Consider the following 23,087-nt stretch of genomic DNA (forward strand, 5'->3'; position numbering starts at 1 on the left):
TTTCTTCCGTCCACTTTCTTGACGTCGGGCTACGCTACCAGTATCACCGTAACGAGCGACGGTATTTAAATGCTGGAGTGCTCTAACGACAGCCACTTGTGGTTTTCCAGCCAAATATAAAGAAATCACACTATCACGCTTGAATTCCATCGCGAATAATTTATTTTCTGGAAAATTCTCACCAAAATGCTTTTGTACGCTTGTAAACAATATAATGAGCTGTCACAGGAATAATTTTAACATCTGTTGGACGAGTGGCTTAGAAATGCTTTTTTTTCATCTTACCCTGTATATAGCCCATTTTCAATAGCAAAAGTCTTGCAGACCTAACCTATTTCATTTCCGAAGGACATCGCTATGATCTTCTTAAATTTATATTTCGAGGTGTTACAAACGGAATGATCAACTTCATACACTCTCCCTACTTGGTGGATGGTACGAAAGCTTCGATAACTCTTACATAGGCCTTCTATGTACAGAGGACTTTCAGAGGATATTCTATACGTTTCGTATTCTATAAAGTTTAGAAGGTAAAGTCATGCTATCACATGTTTATAATTTTCTCAAAATTATTTATTAAACAACATCTATTGTATCGCATATACATAGACCAGAGATGGGAACCTGTTTTTAGAAAATGCAGAAATGGATATGTTTATTTGAAATTACGTTACCTTCTTAATTTTACCATGATCCATACATATAATACCATTTATGGATGTTATATACATAGAGGGCCGTCTATTGCTCTTCTACATATAGAGAGAGCATCTTTTATAGGTAGGAGTCTAGGAAACCTTCTATGAGTTTTCCACACACCAACTATCTTCCACGAATATTCTACCCCACATATTGAAATTTCCCGCATGAAATTTTCTCCTTGCTTTTAATTTCCTCCAAATAGTCTAACTCTAAATCTTCCGATTTTAATTTCGTTTTTCGTTCATTAACTTTTTTGTTTTGCCAGCCTTTTTCATTTTCATCAGAGATGACAAACTGGTCTGGGCATTGATTGTGGGTTTAGTTAGGGTGGTGTAGGCTGGCTGGGAAGGCCTTAATCATAATGTTGTTGTTGGTCATTCAAGCGTTTAGTGCAATCAATTTTAACTAATCAACTGGCCAAGTAAATACGGAGGCTTCTTTAGGTTTCTCTTGGTGCTCGCTTTCATTCTCCATCATCTGAGTTGAGGCTGGTGTTTTTGTTGGTGTTTGCGTAATTGACAGTTTTGAGTTTGTCGGCTGTGTGTTTTTTGTTTCTCTTTTTCTATTATTGCAAGTTTTTCTTGCAATGTTTTTGATGGCACCACCAATAATCACCCCCTCTACCCCTTTGGACTTTAATTTTTATGTGATTTTTTTTCACCGAACTGCTGCCGAACACTTTGTTTAATGTTTACTCTTTCTCTTTGGCTCTTCTGACTTTGTAGGTGGCTATGTTTGACAAGTTGTCTCGATATCTCGTTGTTGACTATTTTCAGTCAATGTTACTAGTTGGCTGGTGGTATCTGGTGTTGCTGATCGGTTAAATTCATTAAATTCGCCTAGGCATGGGAGAGGGAGTGGTGTGCGTTGTTGTTGCTGTTGATGCTATTACCCATTTTTTTTCAAACTCTTGTTGGGGTAAACAATTTTTAAGTTTGTTGTTCTGTTTTTCCTGAATGTGTTCACTTTTCCTCTCCTCATATGTGTGTGTGTGAGTGTTGTCAGTTGCTGGCTGCCTACCCACCCGTTTTGGAGATATCCTTGGCGTTTGTGTCTGCTTTTGTTAATTAGTTTTGACATGTGTTGATTTTGTTATCTTTCATGTGATTTTTCATGTCTGATATCTTTGATTTTGCTTTATTTTTGTTAGTGCCTTCGGCAATCGATTTTCTGCCATTTTTTATGCTTAGATAGCTTTTAAAGTTTATTTTTGCGAAATGTAAAAAAAATTGCAAAATCTGATTTGAAAATAAAGATAAGGTTAGAAATAAAAAGATTCAGTGGAGACATCTTTCATATTCAATATTGAAAATGTAAGAAATGTTCGAAGCTTAACTACACCAAAAAAATCGAAATTCAATGAATCAGGAAAACTTAAATTTTAAATAAAAACCAATAAGAAAAAGTCAAAAGTAGTGCGGGGCTGACTATATGATACCTTACACCACTATGCATATTTAGTAGAGCTCTCTTAACAAAATAATATATTTCAGGTAGATCATACCACCAATCAACATTTGGCTTTAGAGCAGTTATAGTCTGCTATAGTGTTCATGATATCATCAGAGCCGAGTTGCACAAAATGGAAACGTACCTCCCGAAAATCACTCCATTTGGGCTGATATTAACCATTATTTGCACAATAAACCTGAAATCGGATTAAGCACATAAATGGGAGCTATATCCACATCTTAGCCGTTCTGGATAAAATCTGGCAAAGGTATTTCTGAGCTCCATATGATATCTGGTATCAAATATAATTGTTGTCGAATGCAAATTAAAATTGTGAGGGACTTAAACACCAAATCGGATGAAACGTATATATGGGAGCTAAAGCTATATCTGAACCGATTTTCACCACATTTGAAGTTTAAAATATATATATGGGAGCTATATGAAAATCTAAACCCATCTTGATGACATTTGGCAGAGGTATTACCGAGCTCTATAAGATATCTGGTACAAAATATCATTGTTGTCGAATGCATCTTACGAATTTTAGGGACTTTCACAACAAATCGGATGAAACATATATATGACAATTTTCTCCAAATTCGATGTGATTCCTTTTAGATTGCATTCGGTCGGATGTACAAAAATTCAGGACTTCTGGACTGATATTGGCCATTTGGTGCACAATTAACCAAATGATCGTATTTACTTGCCAAAGAGGTCAGCTGAAAATGTGCACCTTCGGTTGGCCATCAGAACTCAAGCACCGGCCATGGTGATGGTGTGGGCCGCCACAACAGCCGATGGTCGCTCTCCGCTCATATTAATCGACCGTGGCATCAGAATAAATGCCGAATATTATCGCGAAAATATTCTGGAGGGTGTATTTAAGCCTTGGGCACGCAAACACTTTGACCGCAGACGTTGGACATTCCAACAGGACTCAGCACCATCACACTCAGCACGCGCCACCCAAGAATGGTTACAAAATGAGATTCATCGCTTCATTTCCAGCGCACAATGGCCACCAAAATCTCCGGATACCAATCCGTTGAAGTATTGTGTCTGGAGTATTTTGGAAAGCAAGGTTGGCACTAAAATATACTAAAGTGTCGAACACCACAAGCAAGCGCTTCGTCGGGAATGGGGCAAAATACCGCAGAGCATGATTCGAGCAGCGTGTAACGGTTTCATTGGCCGTTTGAAGGCCATAATTCGTGCCAAAGGTGACCAATTCGCTATTTTCGATGCTATTTTCGACATTATTTGGTGCACAATTAACCCGAAATCGGTTGAACATATATGTGAGCTATATCTAAATCAGATCCGATTGTCACCAATTTTAATAGTATTCGTCCTTGGGCTAAAGAAGTATTGTTTGAAAAATTTCATCACAATCGGATTATTAATGGGACCTGCATTTTCTTCACAGGAATACATGGACAGACGGGCAGACGGACTGACATGCATAAATCGACTCAGAAAGTGATTCTATAAAGATCTTCAAAAGTAACTATGGGTCAGTCTCGTTCCCTTATCCCTGTTTCAAACAAATGCATAAAGACATAATACCCTTACCACTGTATGCTGTAGGGTATTAAAATGTACAAATTAAAAAATCCACGACCTAGATATCTCTCGGATAATCTTTCGAAATATTATTCGAAAAACCAACTGTTTACAGCTCTCTCGTTCTCTTTCTCTCTCTGATATATTTTTTACACTATTTAAAGGGTGTGATTATGAATCTGACGGTCACATATCCAGAAATGCATTTCGAACCCATTCTAAGGTGGAAGAAGGCCAACTAAAAAATAAGAATTGAAAAATGAAACAGAAAATTGCAGAAAAGTTTAATTTCGGTGGGAACCCTGGCTTCCAGTGCAACTCCCCTCCGTAAGTTTCTGGTCCACAATTTCTTAAGATGTTGGAGAGAAGGTCAAGTAAAAAAAATAAATTGAAAATGAAACAAAAAATTGCAGAAAAGTTACAATTTCCGTGGGACCCCTGGCTTCCGTCTGTAAGTTTCTGGTCCACAATTTCTTAAGATGTTGGAGAGAAAGTCAAGTAAAAAAAAAAATTGCAGAAAAGTTACAATTTTGGTGGAACCCCTGGCTTCCAGTGCAACTCCCCTCTTCTGCTCCACAATTTCTTAAGATGTTCCTAAAAGTTCGCGATTAAGGCTCTAATAATGCTAATTATTTTTAAGAAATCCAGGATTATTTCTCATTTTATTTCTTTTCAAAAATCGCCAGATAATTCTTAAACATTTTTCTCCCATCAAAATCCCCGGTTATAGTCCTGAAAAAATATTGTTAAGCTTTTATATTTCTTAAAAAATATTCTTTAGCACCGATGTTCAAAAATCCTCAATTTTATTTCTGAAAATATTTAAACCAACCCAAGATATTAGTAATTCACGATCGTAGCTCTGTTATTCTTAAAAGAATGTTGTAAGGAAATTATGATTACCCCTGAATATTCCTGAAAAAGAAGTTCGTGAAGAATACAACTGTGATATTTCGAAAAATAAATATTTTTAGAAATTCCCAAATTACTATTCACTATTCTTCGAAAACAATAATGTTCCTTTTAGGCCATGATTATAGCTCCCATAATTTTTGCATAAAAAATTACGATAGCTCCCTTTAAATAAATTTCCTTTTTAGCTAAGACATCCCACGATGTCTTCACTATTTGGTATCAATTTAATTTAAATTTATGATTCTCATAAAATTAAAAAAAAAAATTAAATAAAAATGTCTAATCAGCAGCAATAGCGCCGCTGTAGTTACAAAGAAGATAAACGACATATCGTTTAAGAAGTAAAACATTTGCTTCTACTTCTTTATCGTCGTCATTATTTTCGTCGTCAGCGTCATCATCATCGTCAGTGTCGTTTCGATACAAACAATTTCCGTATAATCATATTTACATATTAAATATTCCATAAAATATGCATAAAGACCACACTAAAAACACGGCGCTGCACACAAAGTGCTACAATTGGTTTTTGATTTATTGCAGTAGATGCAGGGCAAAATGGTATAACTGAAAATTTTGGATTTTTTTTACCCTACACCACATAGTGGTAAGGGTATTGTGTCTTGGTGCATTTGTTTATAACATGGCAAATGAAGCGGGATAGACCCATAGTTACTTTTGAGGATCTTCATAGAATCACTTTCTTAGTCGATTTATGCATGTCAGCCTGTCTGTTCATGCATTCTTGTGAACAAAATACAGGTCGCATTTATTATCCGATTGAGATGAAATTTTCCCAACAATACTTGTTTGGCCCAAAGACGAACCCTATTGAAATTGGTGGGAATAGTTTTAAATTTAGATATAGCTCTCATATATATCTTCAACCGATTATGGGTTAACTGTGCGTAAAATGGCCAATATGAGTCTAAATGACTTGCATTCTGGCAAATTCGACCGAATTCAGTGGGGAAGCAAGTGTATCAAATTTGGTGTGATATAGCTATAGCTCCGATATATATGTTTAATCCGATTTGGGATTCTAAGCCCCTCACATGCGTAATAAGTACTACATATACAATATGTACTCCATGTATATATTTGGTGCCGTATAACTTATAGAGCTCAAAAATACCTCTGTGAAATCTTATCAACATCGATTCAGATTTGGTGATATGAAAAAATTGCAAACAACTTCAGACTGCTATCATTTCTAAGCCACTCGTCCGACAGCTGTTAAAATTATTCCACTGACAGGTCATTTTATTGTGTACAAGCGTACAAAAGCATTTTGGTGAGAATTTTCCAGAAAAAAAGTTATTCGTGATGGAATTCAAGCGTGATAGTGTGATTTCTTTATATTTGGCTGGAAAACCACAAGTGGCTATCCTTAGAGCACTCCGGCATTTAAATGTGAATACATCTTTTGTGTCTCGTACCATCGCCCGTTACCGTGATACTGGTAGCGTAGCCCGACGTCAAGGAAGTGGACGAAAGAAAACAGCAACGTCAGCAGAAATGGTTCGAAAAGTAAAGAAGCGACTTGATCGAAACCCGTGTCGTAGTGGCCGAAAAATGGCTCGTGAGCTGAACATAACGCAATTTCCATTCGGCAAATATTGAAAAATGAGTTCGATGTCCAGCAGTTTGTAAACAAACAAAATGATCGTGTTTACTTGCCAAAAGGTTAGCTGAAAATGTGCACATTCGGTTGACCACCAGAACTCGAGCGCCGGCCATGGTCATTGTGTGGGCCGCCATAACAGCCGATAGTCGCTCTCCACTCTTATTAATCGACCGTAGCATCAGAATAAATGCCGCGAAGATATTCTGAAGGGCGTATTAGAGCTTTGGGCCCGCAAACCTTGGATATTCCAACAGGACTCAGCACCATCGCATTTAGCACGCGCTACCCTAGAATGGTTACAAAATAAGATTCCTCGCCTCATTTCCAGCGCTCAGTGGCCACCAAAATCTCCCGATACTAATCCGTTGGACTATTGCGTCTGGAGTATTTTGGAAAGCAAGGTTGGTACTAAAAAATACCCAAATGTGGATCACCTCAAACAAGCACTTCGCCGGGAATGGGCCAAAATACCGCAGAGCAACATTCGGGCAGTGTGTGACGGTTTTATTGGCCATTTGAAGGCTATTATTCGTGCCAATTGAAACAAATCTAAACTTATTCTCTCCCTGTATCTCCAATCGGGTTAACTGTCCGACCGTATTCAGTCTGGAAGCAAGTACATCAAATATGGTAAAATCTGTCCAGATATAGCAATGGCTCCGATATATATGTTTCATCCGATTTGGGATTTTACGTCCCTCACATGCGTAATATGCACTCCACAAGAATGATATTTGGTAAAGTATAACATATAGAGCCCAAAAATACCTCTGTCAAATCTTATCAAGATCGGTTCATATTTGGATACAGCTCTTATATATACCTTTATCCGATTTCAGGTTTATTGTGCACCAAATGGCTAACATCAGCCCAAATGGACTGCATTTTTGCAATTTCGACTGAATTCATCCTAGAAAAAAATACTTCAAATTTGGTGAACATCGGTTCAGATATAGCTATAGTTCCCATATGTATGTTTTATCCGACTTTGTGTTTTAGTCACAACACAAGAACTCCACTACAACGATCTCTGGTACCATATATCAGATACAGCTTTGAAATAAGTGTTTCAAATTTGGTAACGATCAGTTCAGATTTGGATATAGCTCCCATATATACCTTTATCCAATTTCAGGTTTATTGTGCACCAAATGTGCACTCAGCTCAAATAGACCGAATTTTGGCGCATCCGACCGAAATCAGTCTAGAAGCAAGTACATAAAATTTGGTGAAAATCGGTTCTCCTTAGCTCCCACATATATGTTTCATCCGATTTGGTGTTTTATGTCCCTCACATGCGTAACATGCACTCAACAAGAATTTTGCCCTTTCCTCAGTGGTTTCAAAATATTTTCTTACAAATTTTGATATCTGAAATTTTCCTTCCTTCTACTTATACCATTTTGCCCTGCATCTACGTGATTAAGTAAATCTGCGAATATAAAACATAAAATGAAAAGCCGACTCATATTAACCACCATATAAATAATTCAATTTATTGTCTAAAGCAACCGGGCCATGGAATAGGCATTTAAGGGGGGAAGAGGAGGGGTGGTTCAATAACAAAGATTGCTGCTATGTATCCAATAGTCAAGAGCTGGCTGCCTGGTTGACTGCCGGTCTAGGTCTATGAAGTAGCTTAGTTATATGTCAAAAGTATTGCTGTTCTTGTTGTCTTCCTTTTGTTCTTTTCTCCTCGGGTTGCATTCGGTTTGCTTGTGCCTTTTATTAAGACACAGAACAAGTTGCATTTTTAAACGCATAATAATTGATCAATTTACTCGCTGCAGTTGACAACTTGGTGGCGGTGATGGTGCTCTGGTGCTCGGGTGGTGTGCGCATTGAGTGCCAGTGTGTGATAGCTGGCGCTGGCACTAAATTGCACTCGTTTTTTTTTAATTTTTTGTTTTAAAAACAACCCCTCTCCCCACCATTCGATCTGAGCTTTATAAAAATGTCTTATATTTATATGGGTGGCAAAAGGGGGGTGGGGGGATAGAATGAGAACAAAAAAATATATAGGCAGCCAGACGCATGGTACATCATATGTCGGTATGCACACCTTTAAAGAAAATAACTTTATCATCATAATGCCACATTTAGTTGCAGTGGCACAGTCAGTGGCAGTTGCAGCGTCGTCAACGTCAATTGTTGTTGCCGGGAAACACGCTTGTGACAAAATTGCAAAGCAAAAACAACAACAAAAACACCATGAAATGACATTGAGATTCTATTGTGGTTGACGTGATAGCATTGCAGCCAGTTACAGTCAGGTGTAAAACTATGAAGTGTTATGGAATTTTTGATAAACATAAAAAAGGGTGTAACATTGAAAATGTCAACATTTTACAGTTCGGAAATTTGCTTCCAATAAGCGACCTATTTGATATTTTGTGGCATTTTCAATGTGTTGAAAATCCGCAATATGAATTGGATTGCTTATGTGAAGAAGGTACATCATATGGGTATTTGAACAGAGAAATTTTGATTTGGTCCTCTGTGGGGTATGCGAAATTCCAGTAATAAGTATACTAACAATGCCAAAATGTATTAAATGTTATAATATGAACTCGGTACGATTTATGGTTTAAATTAGGATAGATTTTTGGAAATGTGGTCTATAAAGTACTATAGTTTTTAGTATTTGTGTTTCATTGAATGGGTGAATTTGTCATTTCGAAGTTGGGCGCCACTGTTGATGTACGAAACGACAGAAGCTAGAATCTTAAAATTTAGCATGAGGGTCAGTCTTGGTGCGTAGACGTGTGATAAGGCAGGATTTTTGGAATTTCATAACAAAAGGGTACGAAAAGGGCTAAAGTGGATTGAGATATGAAGGTGGTTTTAGGAATGCGTATGTAACCGATACTTCAGCTTTCGACAATATATCGTTTACCGCATAAGACAAATAATTCTCGTTGACTTGATAATGCCAGTCATATATAGTGTTCGGTTTGGTTTATGATGAGACAGACTTGGTACAGCAAGGGGCTTGCTTAAATTTGACAATTTTCAAAATAAATAAAATCCGCTAAGAATTCTGTAAAAATTTTAAAAATACCGAAAAAATGCCGTTATATTAGGGTCTATACGACGACGTGGACCTGCAGGGGCAACTTTTTTAATAAGCCATTGCAATATTCAAATGCGAAACTTGAAAAAATTTTCCCAAAATAATGTAGCTTAAATGATCAAAATACCGAATATCGAATACCGGAGGTACCGATATATAAGAGCTATACCAAAATGTGGACCTGCACAGACAATTGTCTGTCATAGGCTGTGGTATGCATTACGAACTTCAAATGCCAAATTTGAAACATTTCCGGTGAAAAATGTCGCTAAAATCATCAAAATACCGAATATCGGGAGGTACCGTTATACGGGGGCTATACGAAAAAGTGGACTTGCACAGACACTTTTCTGTCATAGGCTGTAGTATCCATTATGAACTTCAAATACCAAATTTGAAACAATTACGGTGAATAATGTCGCTAAAATCATCAAAGTACCTAATATCGGAAAGTAACGTTATGTGGGGGCTATACCAAAACATCGACCTGCAGAGACAATTTTCTGTCATAGGAGCGTAGTATCCATTAGGAACTTTTAAGACCACATTTGAAACAATTCCGATGAATAATGTAGCTAAAATCATCAAAATACCGAATATCGGGAGTTGCCGATATATGGGGGATATACGAAAACTTGGACCTGCACAGACAATCTCCTACCATACGAACATCAAATACCATATTAGAAACAATTCCGGTGAATAATGTCGCTAAAATCAACAAAGTGCCGAGTATCGGGAGGTACCGTTATATGGGGGCTATACCAAAGGGTGGACCGGCAAAGACAAATTTCTGCCATAGGCTGTAGTATCCATTACGAACTTCAAATACCAAATTTGACACCATTCCGGGGAATAATGTCGCTAAAATCATCAAAATACATAATATCGGAAGGTACCGTTATGTGGGGGCTATACGAAGACGTGGATCTGCACAGATAATTTTCTGTCATAGGCTGTAGTATCTATTACGAATCTCAAATACTAAATGTGAAACATTTGCGGTGAATAATGTCAACATACCGAATATCGGGAAGTACCATTATAGGGGGCTATACCAAAACATGGACCTACATGCCCCATTTTCAATACCAAAAATTCTGCATACATAATATACATTTGAGTAAAATTTAATCAACCTTCTTCAATTTGTTCGGAAGCTAGAGTGATTTCCACAGACGGACGGACGGATGGACGTCGCTAAATCGACATAGAATCTTATACTGATCAAGAATATATATACTTTGAGGTCTAAAATGTATATTTCGAGATTTTACAAACGGAATGACAGACTTAACATACCCTCCATACTATGGTGGATGGTATAAAAATGACGGTCCTCATCTTCACATAGCCCCCCTTATTTTCCTAACATTTTCTTAATGGCGGAGGATATTAATTGTTCGGCCCGGCCAAATTTAGTTTCTTTTTACTTGTTTCTGTTTCGTAACCTTCAGTACTTTTCTTAACCTTAAGGTGCCACATGTTTCGAAAATCCCACCATGTGCCACCCCCCATATAAAGAGTGACTTCTATGCAGTATTTCGTACGAACTTACAAAATTACAAAAATCTTGTGTTTTTGATGGCACGATAATAACATCGTACTATTATGTAATTTTTAGTCCTCTTCTAATTTAAGTTATTTGGGATAAAATTGTATCATTTTGTACCTATTCGTGTTTTTAAACCTTTAAAGAAAGAGCATAACTCTCCCTTAACTCACCCAAGAGAGACTATTTTTACTTTTCGTATTTTTCGAAGTGCCTCTCCATTACAAAAAAAAAATTGCTTCCATGTCAAACTATTTGTTCTCAGTTTAGAGAGGTCATGAGATTAAATTTTGTACTTCTCTCCCATGTCCAAAGTGTTACAATTTGGTATGATTAGTACTTTTTCGTACGAAAAAGAAGTGAAAAAGTTAATCTCATTTTAAAGATGCCATGAAGTAAATGTCTGTACTGTTCGAACCCTTATAGTGTGAATTCCTCTCATGTCCAATTTAAAGATTCTAGCTCCGATAACTCAACAATAGTGTTACAATTTGGTACGTTCTAGTACTTTTCGTATGAATTTCTGAAAATTAGTGACCCTATCAAAGCTACCGGTAAATTTGCACATTTTAGTAGATTTTCCAAAAATCTCGCTTTATCTCAACACCTTTACACGAATCGGGACCCCTCACACAACATGTTTGGATTCTATTTTCAGGCTTGACGCCTAGTCGTTGATAGGTCACTCAGATATTCAATCATTTCAGTCCGTTGTCGCCCACTGTACATAAAATGTGAATGCGAAAACAAAGTTGTGAATGTGAATTGTAAGCATAGTTTTTTTTTCCGATCATGATGATAGGGTATGCATTATTGTTGTTGTTATTGTTTTTTCATCACAGCGAAGCCTTACTAGAATTTTACGCTTAATTTAACAAGAATTTTTAATTGACAAACGCGTTTCTACGTTCCGCTGAACATAGTAGAGCTTATTTTTTTATGTGTAAAAACAAAAATACATATCTACGCTGCACAACATGCAATGTAGTGTCGATAGAACAAAGGAAACAACAACAACAACGATACAAAAAATTATAAATGACCTTGTCATGGTGACAAAATAACCTGGGGGAAAACGGTGTGACGAGTGGAGCATCATTATTGTGACACCATACTAAGTAGGTGTTGATTTTGATAATTTGCGGAGAAAAGGTTTGGAATCTCCCAAGCTTGGTAGCACAAATTGGAATTTGACTTGAATTTTTATACCCTACAACACATAGTGGTAAGGGTATTATGTCTTTGGGCATTTGTTTGCAACATGGAGAAGGATGCGAGATGGAGGCATAGTTACTTTTGAGGATCTTTATAGAATCTCTTTCTGAGTCGATTTATGCATTGTCAGTCTGTTCGTCCGTCTGTTTGATTTTTTATAACCTCCACCATGGTATTTGGAGTAACACCTCGAAATATACCCCCACTAACTATATATTCTTAAGCAGCATAAAATTCCATGTCGATTTAGCGATGTCCGTCCGTCTATCCGTCTGTGGAAATCACTCAATCTTCCGAGCGAAATGAAGTAGGTTGATACAGTTTTTGTAAAGGTGTTCAGATAAAGCGAGATTTTTAAAAAACATACTAAAATGTGCAAATTTACAGGTAGCTTTGAAATATTGAAAAACGGTCACTAGTTTTCAGAACTTCGTACGAAAAGTACTGAAACGTACCAAATTTAAACACTTTTGATGAGTGATCGTCAAGAGCTAGAATCTTTGAATTAGGTTGATAAAATTTTACTCAAATGTATATCATTTCTGCAGTACTTTTGGTATTGAAAATGGGCCATGCAGGTCCACGTTTTGGTATTGCCCCCATATAACTGTACCTCCCTATTTTCGCTATTTTTGTGATTTAAGTGGCATCATTCGCCGGAATTGTTTTAAATTTGGTATTTGAGGTTCGAAATGGATATTACAGCCTATAACAGAAAATTGTTTGTGCAGATCCACGGCTTCGTATAGCCCGCGTATAACGGCACCTCCCGATATTTGGTATTTTGACGATTTTAGTGACATTATTCATCGGAATTGTTTCAAATTTGGTATTTGAAGTTCATAATGGATACTACAGCCTAAGACAGAAAATTGTAGGAGCAAATCCACTTCTTCGTATAGTTCCGATATAACTGTACCTCCCGATATTCGGTACTTTAATGATTTTAGCGACATTATTTATCGGCATTGTTTCAAATTTGGTATTTGAAGTTCGTAATGGATACTACAGCCTAAGACAGAAAATTGTCTGTGCAGGTCCACGTTTTGGTATAATCCCTATATAAGGTTACCTCCCGATATTCGGTATTTTGATGATTTTAGCTATATATATAATTCACCGAATTTTTTTTCATGTTTCGCATGTAAATATTCTTATGGCTTATGATAGAAGTTGCCCCCTGCGGGTCCACGTCGTCGTATAAAGCCTAATATAATTGTTATATTTGGATTTTTAAGATTTTAACAGAATTTTTAATGGATTTTATTTATTTTTTTTTTAATTGCCAAATTCGTTCCAAATGGTGGAGGGTATTTCAAGTTCGGCCCGGCCGAACATACAGCCTTTTCACTTTTTTTTAATTTTCAAAACAATATTTGTTTGGGCCAAGGACGAGCCCTATTGAAATATATACCTTCAGTCGATTTCGGGTTGATTGTGCACCAAATGGTGAAAATTGGTTCAAATTTAGTTATAGCCCCGATATATATGATTCACCCGATTTAATCTCACGGGCGTAATATGCACTCCACAAGAATGATATTTGATACCAGGTGTCAGATACAGCCCGGAATATTTCTGTCAAATTTTATCGACATCGGATCAGATTTCGATACAGCTCCCACATATCTTTAGCCGATATCAGGTTTATTGTGCACCAAATTACTAATGCCAGCCCAAATTACATGAATTTTGGCAATACCGACTGAATTCATCCTAGAAACATGTACATCAAATTTGATTAAGAAAATCTATTCAGATATAGCTATAACTCCCATACATATGTTTTATCCGACTTGGGGTTCTAAGTCCCTCACATGCGTAATATGCACTCCACAACAATGATCCTTGGTACCAGCTATCATATACAGGTCCGAAATAAGTACCTAACATTTTATTTGGATACAGCTCCCATATATAGATCTTTATACGATATCAGGTTTATTGTGCACCAAATCGCAAATATCAGGCAAATGGACTGAATTTTGGCAATTCCGACTGAATTCAGCCTAGAAGCAAGTACTTCAAATTTTCACATGCTTAATATGCACTCTACAACAATAATATTTGCTACCAGATATCAGATACAGCACAGATATACCTCTGTCAAATTTTATCGAGATCAGATCAGCTCCCATAAATATCTTTTTGGACACTTCCGACGGAATTTAGCCTAGAAGCAAAATTTTGGTGAAAATCGGTTCAGATAAAACTATAGCCTCCATATATATGTTTCATCTGACTTGAGATTTTCAGTCCCTCACATGCGTAATATGCACTCCACAACAATAATATTTAATATCAGGCATCAGATACAGCCTAGAAATATCTCTGTCAAATTTTATCGAGATCAGATCAAATTTGGGTATAGCTCCCATATATATCTTTATCCGACTTTAGGTTTATTGTATGTCTAATATTAGCCCAAATGGACTGAATTTTGGCACTTCCGAGGGATTTTAGCCTAGAAGCCAGTACTTCAAATTTTGGCGAAAATTGGTTTAGATATAGCTATAGCTCCCATATATATATATTTCATCCGACTTGAGATTTTAAGTCCCTTACATGCGTAATATGCACCCCACAATAAGAGTTTTTTAACCCGGGCATCAGATACTGCTCCAATACCTCTGCCAAATTTTATTGAAATAGGTTCAGATTTTTATATAGCATCGATATACCTCTTTATCCGATTTTACGGTTATTGCTCGCCATATATGTGATATCTTCCCAAATTGAATCGATTTTTTGATATTCAACCGAATTTTACCATTCGGTGAAACTCGTTCCGGTATATCAATTGCTCCAATAAATATTTTTAATATAATCCTTATCGAAGTCATATCATGCTGTATACATCAATGTTATTTAGTTCATAGTTGGTATGATCTACCTCACATAAATTAAGATTTTTGTTACACGAGCTCTACTAAATACGCAAAGTGGTGTAGGGTATCATATAGTCGGCCCGCCAGACCTTTGACGTTTCCTTACTGGTTTGTTTTATTTTATTTATTTTTATTTATTTATTTTTTTTTTATTTCTTCCACTTACCTTATGGGCTCTGATGGGAGCGCCCTCTGAACAAGATAATGTGACGTCCACCAGACTCTCGTCCTGTAGTAATTGACTAAACACCCCTAACAGGTTGGATTGATGATTGTTCCACCTCAAGCAGTAGTGCTCACTGCCCATGTCGGTGACAGCTTACGCTGCTGCAAAGAGAAAGAGGGGAGAAAAAAAAAAAACAAAACAAAACGTTAAGAAAATCTTCATTAGCCAAGTGTAATGTTAGCCGAAATGTCTGTACTAAATCAAAGTAAGGATCCGTGTGCGCTCTCTTTGTTTGAGCGTTTATGTGGCTGTGTATCGGTGTGTTTGTGTTAATATAAATCTTAATAACATAATAAAAATCACGGAAATTGTAATTTAATCTGTACAACTGTTGGTGTTTACAAGCCAAGCAACTGCGGGATGGCAAACATGCCGTCGAGATAGAGAGCTATGCCATACATAAATTTTGGAATCAACAGCTCTGAATGAATCTGAAAAAAAAACAGCGCAACAACAACAACAGCAATTAATCTGCATATTGTGGTGGTGATGCGCGAGCGCGCACTGCACTTCACTCGAACGATACAGCGATTGGATGACTTGTTGGCTGGTGGTTGTTCAGTTGGTCGCTGGTTCGGTTGGTTGGTTGGCATTCATTGCATTTAATATGCATTCAGTTGGCATTTGCGCACGCGCGTGTTCGATGTCATGTGGTGTTTACACGTTTTCGAAACATAAGAAATACAACGGCAGCAACAACAAGCCCAACACCATCAGAACCAAATACCCCACCGCCACCGCCGCCACCATCACCCCAACCATCATCGCCATGACAACCTTTAAGTCGTATAGTTTTTCATACGTTTTGTTTAATTTGTATGATTTTGTTAATATTGTGGTATGAATATACGACGTCAAACAACAAACAAATATGCACTTGGTTTATTTCAGACTCAGACGTGAGAGTGTGTGTGTGTCTGTCTGTTCTGTTCGTTGCGATGCGGTCGCTCATGCGCTGTGATTACATTTGAATTTATTTTAAATGCTTGTTACGTTTTGCATTACACTGCAATTTAATTGCATTTAAATGTATCGTAATTGATATGAGAACATATCATAGCTCATACCCCGGGACCGGGCAACAATGTCCACTGCCACAACTTGTCGTCGCTCGGAATGTGGCGTAAATAGTAGGGACAAAAAACGCACCATCCCCAGTTGGGCGAGGAACTAGTTTTTTTTTTTTGCAGCGAAAATATGCAATTATCAGCAGGGGGATTGTCGGGTGTGGCAAGTGAGTCGATGGATCCAGAATGACCAAATTTCTCATAACTTGAGGACAATTGCGAACCCTTGAGGGGATTACTCGATATTGAAAATCTGTTAAGGAACTACCATCCATAGGAGACGTGACGGAGGTCTCCCATTCATGGAAGGCCTTTTGAAGGAGTTATTCCCAAAAAGACACTGAAAATATTCTCCACCCATACATGCTCTCTCTCTTTCTCTCGCAATAAATTAGCAACTGAATGGTTCTTTCTGTGGAAGAGATACCCAAAGACTTTTATCTACAGTTTCTACAGAAGAACTTTAATCGTTGGAAGACTTGTAGAATATCTTCTACCCACAGAAGACCAGCAGAAGATCTTGTAACCACCGTCAAATAGAAGGTCTAAATAAATAAATGGAATCCTTGCTAAAGGTATTAAATCCTCACATAACCATTGAATACCTATTGAAGGTCGTCTACCCCATAAAGCATCTGTTTAAGGTCTTCTACCCACAGAAAAGCTCTAACTCTCTCAAGAAAGCAGCAAATGAAGGGTTCTTTCTGTGGAAGAGAGACACAAAGACTTTTATCTGTGAAAATTTTAAAATCTTTAGAAGATCTGTATAAGATCCACCATATATAGGAAACCTACATGTTTTTCTATATTTTTTGAAGGTCTACAGAAGAACTTTTATCGTTGGAAGATTTGTGGAATACCTTCTACCCACAGAAGACCAGCAGAAGATCTTGTAACCACCGTCAAATAAAAGGTCTTAAATAAAATAAAAGACTTGCTAAAGGTATTAAATCCTCATATATCCATTGAATGCCTATTGAAGGTCGTATATCCATAAAGTATCTCTTTAAGGTCTTCTACCCACAGAAAAGCTCTAACTCTCTCAAGAAAGCAGCAAATGAAGGGTTCTTTCTGTGGAAGACTTTTATCTGTGGAAATTTTAAAATCTTTAGGAGATCTTTATAAGATCCTCCATATATAGGAAACCTACAGTTTTTTCTATATTTTGAAGGTCTACAAAAGAAATTGTATCTATGGAAGATTTGTGGAATGTCAGAAGACCAAAAGAAGATCTTGTAACCACCGTCAAATAGAAAATCTAAAAATATATATAGAAGCCTTGCTAAAGGTATTAAATCCTCACATATCCATTGAATACCTATTGAAGGTCGTCTACCCATTAGGCATCTGTTTAAGGTCTTCTATCCACAGAAAAGTTCTAACTCTCTCAACAAAGCAGCAAATGAAGGGTTCTTTCTGTGAAAACGTACACAAAGACTAACTGTGGAAATTTTAAAATCTTTAAAATCACAGAAGAGCTCTAACGTCTTCTTTCTCAATAAAGCAGCCAAGAATAAAAGACTTCAATCGGAGTTCGATGAGTAGAATCCCTTCAGGCCGTCCTCCAAGGAGATAAGGCCTTACATAAGTATTTTACAGATATAAGAGAAGACCTTATATTTCCTACATACAGGGTGAGCTAAAAAACCTGCAACAAAGTCAAATGCCATAATTTTTATTTTTTTTAATATTATTGAATGAAAGCTAAAAATGTCGGAAATAGCATCAAATTCTAGAATAAATTTAGATTTGTTTGGAGTGGTCACCTTCATACGGCCAATGAAACCGTCACACGCTGACCGAATATTGCTATGCGGTATTTTGACCCATTCCCGGCGAAGCACTTGCTTGAGGTGATCGACACTTTGGTTTGTTTTAGTGCCAACCTTGCTTTCCAAAATATTCCAGATACAATAGTCCAACGGATTTGTATCCGGAGATTTTGGTGGGCATTGTGCGCTGGAAATGAAGCGAGGAACCTCATTTTGTAACCATTTGTGTGGCGCGTGCTGAGTGCGATGTTGCTGAGTCCTGTTGGAATGTCCAAGGTCTGCGGCCAAAATCTTTGCGCGCCCAATGCTTTAATATACTCTAAAGAATATTTTCGCTATAATATTCGGCATTTATTTTGATGCCACGATCGATTAATACGAGCAGAGAGCGACCATCGGCTGTTATGGCGGCCAAGACCATCACCATGGCCGGCGCATGAGTTTTGGTGGCTCACCGAAGGCGCACATTTTCAGCTGACCTCTTTGGCAAGGAAATACGATCATTTTTTTATTTACAAACTGCTGCACAACGAATGTTTTCTCATCGAAGAATACCAAATTCGGCAGTTCACCACTTTCGGCCAAGCGAAGCAACTCTTTAGCTCTTTTGAGTCTATTTCTTTTTGTTGCGGTGAAAGTTCTTGTACTTTTTGGAATTTCAATGGCTTTACCCCGAGCTCATTTTTCAATATTTGCCGAATGGAATATTGCGATATGCTCAGCTCACGAGCCATTTTTTCATTGCGACGCGGGTTTCGATCTAGTTGCTTCTTTACAAGAAAGAAATCACATTATTACGCCTGAATTCCATCACGAATAACTTTTTTCTTAAAAAATCTCACCAAAATGCTACGCTTGTAAACAATTGTATCACTGGAATAATTTTAACAGCTGTCGGACGAGTGACTTAGAAATGACAGCCTGTATATGCAGGCTGATTGTATTGAAAATGGTGTGTATTGGTCTACGTTTATGTATGGCCCCCATATACATGCAGATTTTTGATATTTTGATGGTTTATGGACCAGGTTCCAACCATATCAGCCGAAACTTAATATTTGGGATTCTCTGTATGTCTGTTCTAACCTTGCAAAATTTTCGATATTTTGAAGGTTTTTGGTTTATTTCCCAACCAAATTAGACGAAATTGACCATTTTCTATTGAGTTTATTTATCAAAAGAAAACCTGATGATGACCTTTTATCCAAACAGGGTATATTGAAGATATTCTATCCGGATGTGATTTTTTAAATTATTTCAGTTCTTAGAAGACGCGGAAATTTTTCTGAAAGTCTTTGATTAATTTCTGTCCCCGGAAATTCTGATGAAAGGCCCCTATCCTGTTTACGGTCTTCTATTCATAAAAGACTCCCTATTTCATAAAAAGAAGCTTAAAAATCTCGAAGGGCCTTTTGATGCTTTTTTACACATTGAGAACTTTTTGGTGGTGTTCTTTCCACAGAGGACCCTTGGTAGGCTTCAAATCTATATTTAAACCACAATGAATCTCTCGGCCTTATTTCTTTGCCTTCATTTCCTTGCATTAGTGGAATTTTTACTTTTGTACTTCCACTTAGTTATTTGAAGCCCATCGCCACTTTCAAATCACAATAGAAAGAAACAAAAATCGCAAAATGACAATTAACATGCCATAAATCATTCCGAAAAATCATTTCGTGATTGGAATGACAATCAATATTTGTTAATTAATATTCAAATCACAACGAACTGGTCTTCAATTGCAAAGAAATTGGAAATAGTTGGGCAGATGTGTAGGAAGTTAGTGTTGCAAATAGTTCACATAAAAGTCACACAATGTAAACTAAGAAGGGAAGATTGGGATGTGTGCTATGATAACTAAAATGAGAAAAAAATTCAAGAAGCCTGGAGTACGAACCACCTGTCGTTTTGGATTGGTTCGTTTCAGTGATTCGCGTTAATTTTTGAATCATGGTTCGGTTTTTGAAATGGTTTCAGTCGGCTTTGACCGTAGTTTTGGTTCGGTTTGGTTTAGCATTAGGTATAAATCAAATCAAAATTCATTAAATCAGTCGCTGTGGCTAGCCTCGGAACAAATTTTCAACAATTTATACTAAAAATTCATTTAATCATACAATTTAACTGTATGTTATTAGGAACTAATAAAAAATAATAAAGCGTTGTTTACGTTCCGATACAAATTCCTAATTTTGGAGGCAAAACTTTTTTAGCCGGAAATTTTTTATTTAAAGTTGAAATACGGATTTTGGTTCGATTCAATTTTTTTAGACAATGGTTTGGTCACATTTCGGTTTATTTTTAGAAAAAGCTGTTCGGTTTAAAACCGGTTAGGTTCAGAACCAGTTTGCTTTGCGTTAGACCCTCTCAACTTGAGGCTGGTTCTTAAATCCGAGCTTCCAAAGGAAATGTATAATATAATGGGGGTGTTTCTCAGTTCTCCTAAAGGGCGCGTCCCCACCGGTGGATAAGGGGAGATGGAAATAACATGTATTTTGCTCGAACAAGGGCGACACAGTTACGAACTGATTGGAGCGAATTAGTTTGATCACCCGTCTCTGGGTATATTCGGATTCCCCGTGGACAAAAAACTGATTAACAAAAAAAAAAAAAAAAAAAAAAAAACATGGAAAAATATGTGAAAAAGAAAAAGATTACGGTGCAGGGCATAAATAACCCAGTACCGGCGGGTCCTTGTGATACAGCCACGAGTCACACCTCGCCGTTATCTAACGATGGTTAAAGAGAGACAGAGAGTTTGAGGAATTCCAGGGAAGCATATTCTCGACCCAGACTTCAACGATTGGTAGTGCCTCAGACTTCGAATCTAACAGCAGCAGCACCAAAAACACCACCATTTTGCGAATCCCAACAAAGAAGGAGGCGCACAAAACGATAGAAGAAGTAAGATCACAATTAAAACGATAACGTTGTCTGTTGCCTAACGGAGAAAGCTGAAGAAGCAACAGACGAGAAAAAATTCAGAGTCGCAGGATGCTCCAAAAGTACTCCCACACTCCCTTGGAGTCAGGAAAGCGGATCAGTTCCCCTGAGGTATAGAACATTGCAAAGCCACCGAAAAAGAAAGAGCTTCCCAACTTCAAGTGCTACGGGAAAATCAAGTCAAGGACGTCGCAAAGAAGACTGTGATAGGAATCCTTCGACCGAGGGCGAGGAGGCTGGCCCTACACCGAAAAGGTGAGCCCAACCACGAAATAGACTGCTAAACCTGAGGTTTCTGAGAAGAAATCCCTGACCCGACAGAAGGGGAAGCGGTCCGAGGAAACGGGTGAAAAGCCGCCATCCTATGCAAAAGCAGCCAGGAAACTAACCAATAAAGGTTCAGGCAATTAACCTAAAGACCACCTGGAAATGGCCAACAATAAACCATTGGATCACATAGTATGGATTCTACATGATATCGTGGACCGAATATAACCTGCCTGCAGATAAAAGCAGATCTGTGGAAAATTTTAGCTTCCTATCTTAATTAGTTTGGACTCTAGAGGTGGAGGTTTTATTGCGAACATCATTGTCCCCTATTGGTAGTATTTGTTTTTAGGTCATATAAAGTCGTTGTAAACTTTTATTTAACTGTTCCTATTTTAAGACATTTAAAAAAGTCTTTTCAACACATTTCCATACCAACTTCCAGTACCAACGTAAATCTACATACATATGTATGTTCCAACATTTGTTTTCTGCTTGATTATTGCTGTAGCAAAAAAAAAAAAAAAAAACAAAAAAAAAAAAAAGAATAGAATAGAAAGCAAACCTAATGAAAACACAATGTCTTACTACCCACTCGGGCAATTTTGTTAACATGATTTCGAACATTTCCAACCAAAAGACGTGTCGGTCATTTCCAATGAACTTCACAACAAAAAAAAAAAAAAAAAAAATAGAAAAGGAATCACAACAACATGCCAGAGACGCGCTTAGACTACAACGCGCTATGACACATTACTCTTGCTGCAGTGGTGATGCCTACCAGGACTAGACTAGTCACTCACTCACGCATTTTTTTATTTATAGTCCAAGAAGTGGGGGTTCGAACAAAAAACAAAAATGTAATTAAACCATACCGTTGTTCTTGTTCCCTGGCCATAAAATGACCAACTAGCCAACCAGCCAGCCAGCCAGCCAGCCATCAAGCCAAGTGCAAGTAAATAAATTGCAGTCCCAAAACCTATGCACACCATTAGTCGGAACAGATCATTCTTCGAGTCTTCTCAAATGCCACTTTGAAAAAAGGCACACAGTTTAAGACACAACCCAAGTTCAGTGTTGTTTTAATTTAATTTGATTTGGATTTATTGTTAAGTCCCCGAGGTTTTATATTTTATTAGCCTATAACATGGATGTGTGAATATATGTACGGCTGAAGAATGGTAATCTATCGCGGGATTGGCTCTAAACAAAAAGCAGAGAAGAAATGGCAAACGCCAACAGAGAGATCCGGTATTAATTGCGGTTTGGTATGACCAGGGAGTTGCTCACACATGTTGTATGTCTTTGCAATTTGAGTTGTTTTAATTATGCAGCACAGGGGTGATGTTGAGTTGATGGGCAAAAATGGGGGAATTGGTGGTTGGTGGGAAAGAGTAGAGGGGAGAGGTTCAAAAAAAATTATTTAGAGAACGAATTAAAGAATTTTGAAATGTTAGATTAAGGATTGGGATTACAAGTAATAAACATATTTCAAAACCTAATTTTGTAAAAAAGTACGAGATGCTTTGAATTTTTAAAATTTGTTCTGAAAAAGCGTCAAGCATTTGGTTTAGCTAGGGATCGTGGTACAAATTCGAATTCAAATATATTTTCTATTTTTATAATCTCCACCACAGAATGGAGGGTATATTAAGTTTGTCATTCCTTTTGTAACACCTCGAAATATACATTTTAGACCCCACGAAATATATTTGTTCCTGAGCAGCATAAAATTCTATGGCGATTTAACGATGACCGTATTTTAGGAAATTGCTGATTTTTGAAGATTTTTTTAAAAATTTCGAAGTTTTCATCTTTTCAA

The 23,087-nt window shown here is 37.2% G+C and overlaps 1 protein-coding gene across 6 annotated transcripts in view; it reads right to left on the reverse strand.

Annotated features, from left to right (window-relative positions):
* The window catches only part of LOC101894336 (longitudinals lacking protein, isoforms A/B/D/L), a 743,553-nt gene that overhangs the window by 171,827 nt on the left and 548,639 nt on the right, over positions 1 to 23,087 (reverse strand). For all 6 annotated transcript variants that reach the window (XM_059119169.1, XM_059119168.1, XM_059119166.1 and 3 more), the window contains one exon: positions 15,160 to 15,320. In XM_059119169.1, coding sequence (XP_058975152.1) covers positions 15,160 to 15,300 — 141 coding nt within the window. In that variant the 5' untranslated portion in view covers positions 15,301 to 15,320. The remainder of the gene's footprint in view (positions 1 to 15,159; positions 15,321 to 23,087) is intronic.

The sequence above is a fragment of the Musca domestica genome, unplaced genomic scaffold (assembly GCF_030504385.1).
Source record: "Musca domestica strain aabys unplaced genomic scaffold, Musca_domestica.polishedcontigs.V.1.1 14, whole genome shotgun sequence".
Classification (NCBI taxonomy): Eukaryota; Metazoa; Arthropoda; class Insecta; order Diptera; family Muscidae; genus Musca; species Musca domestica.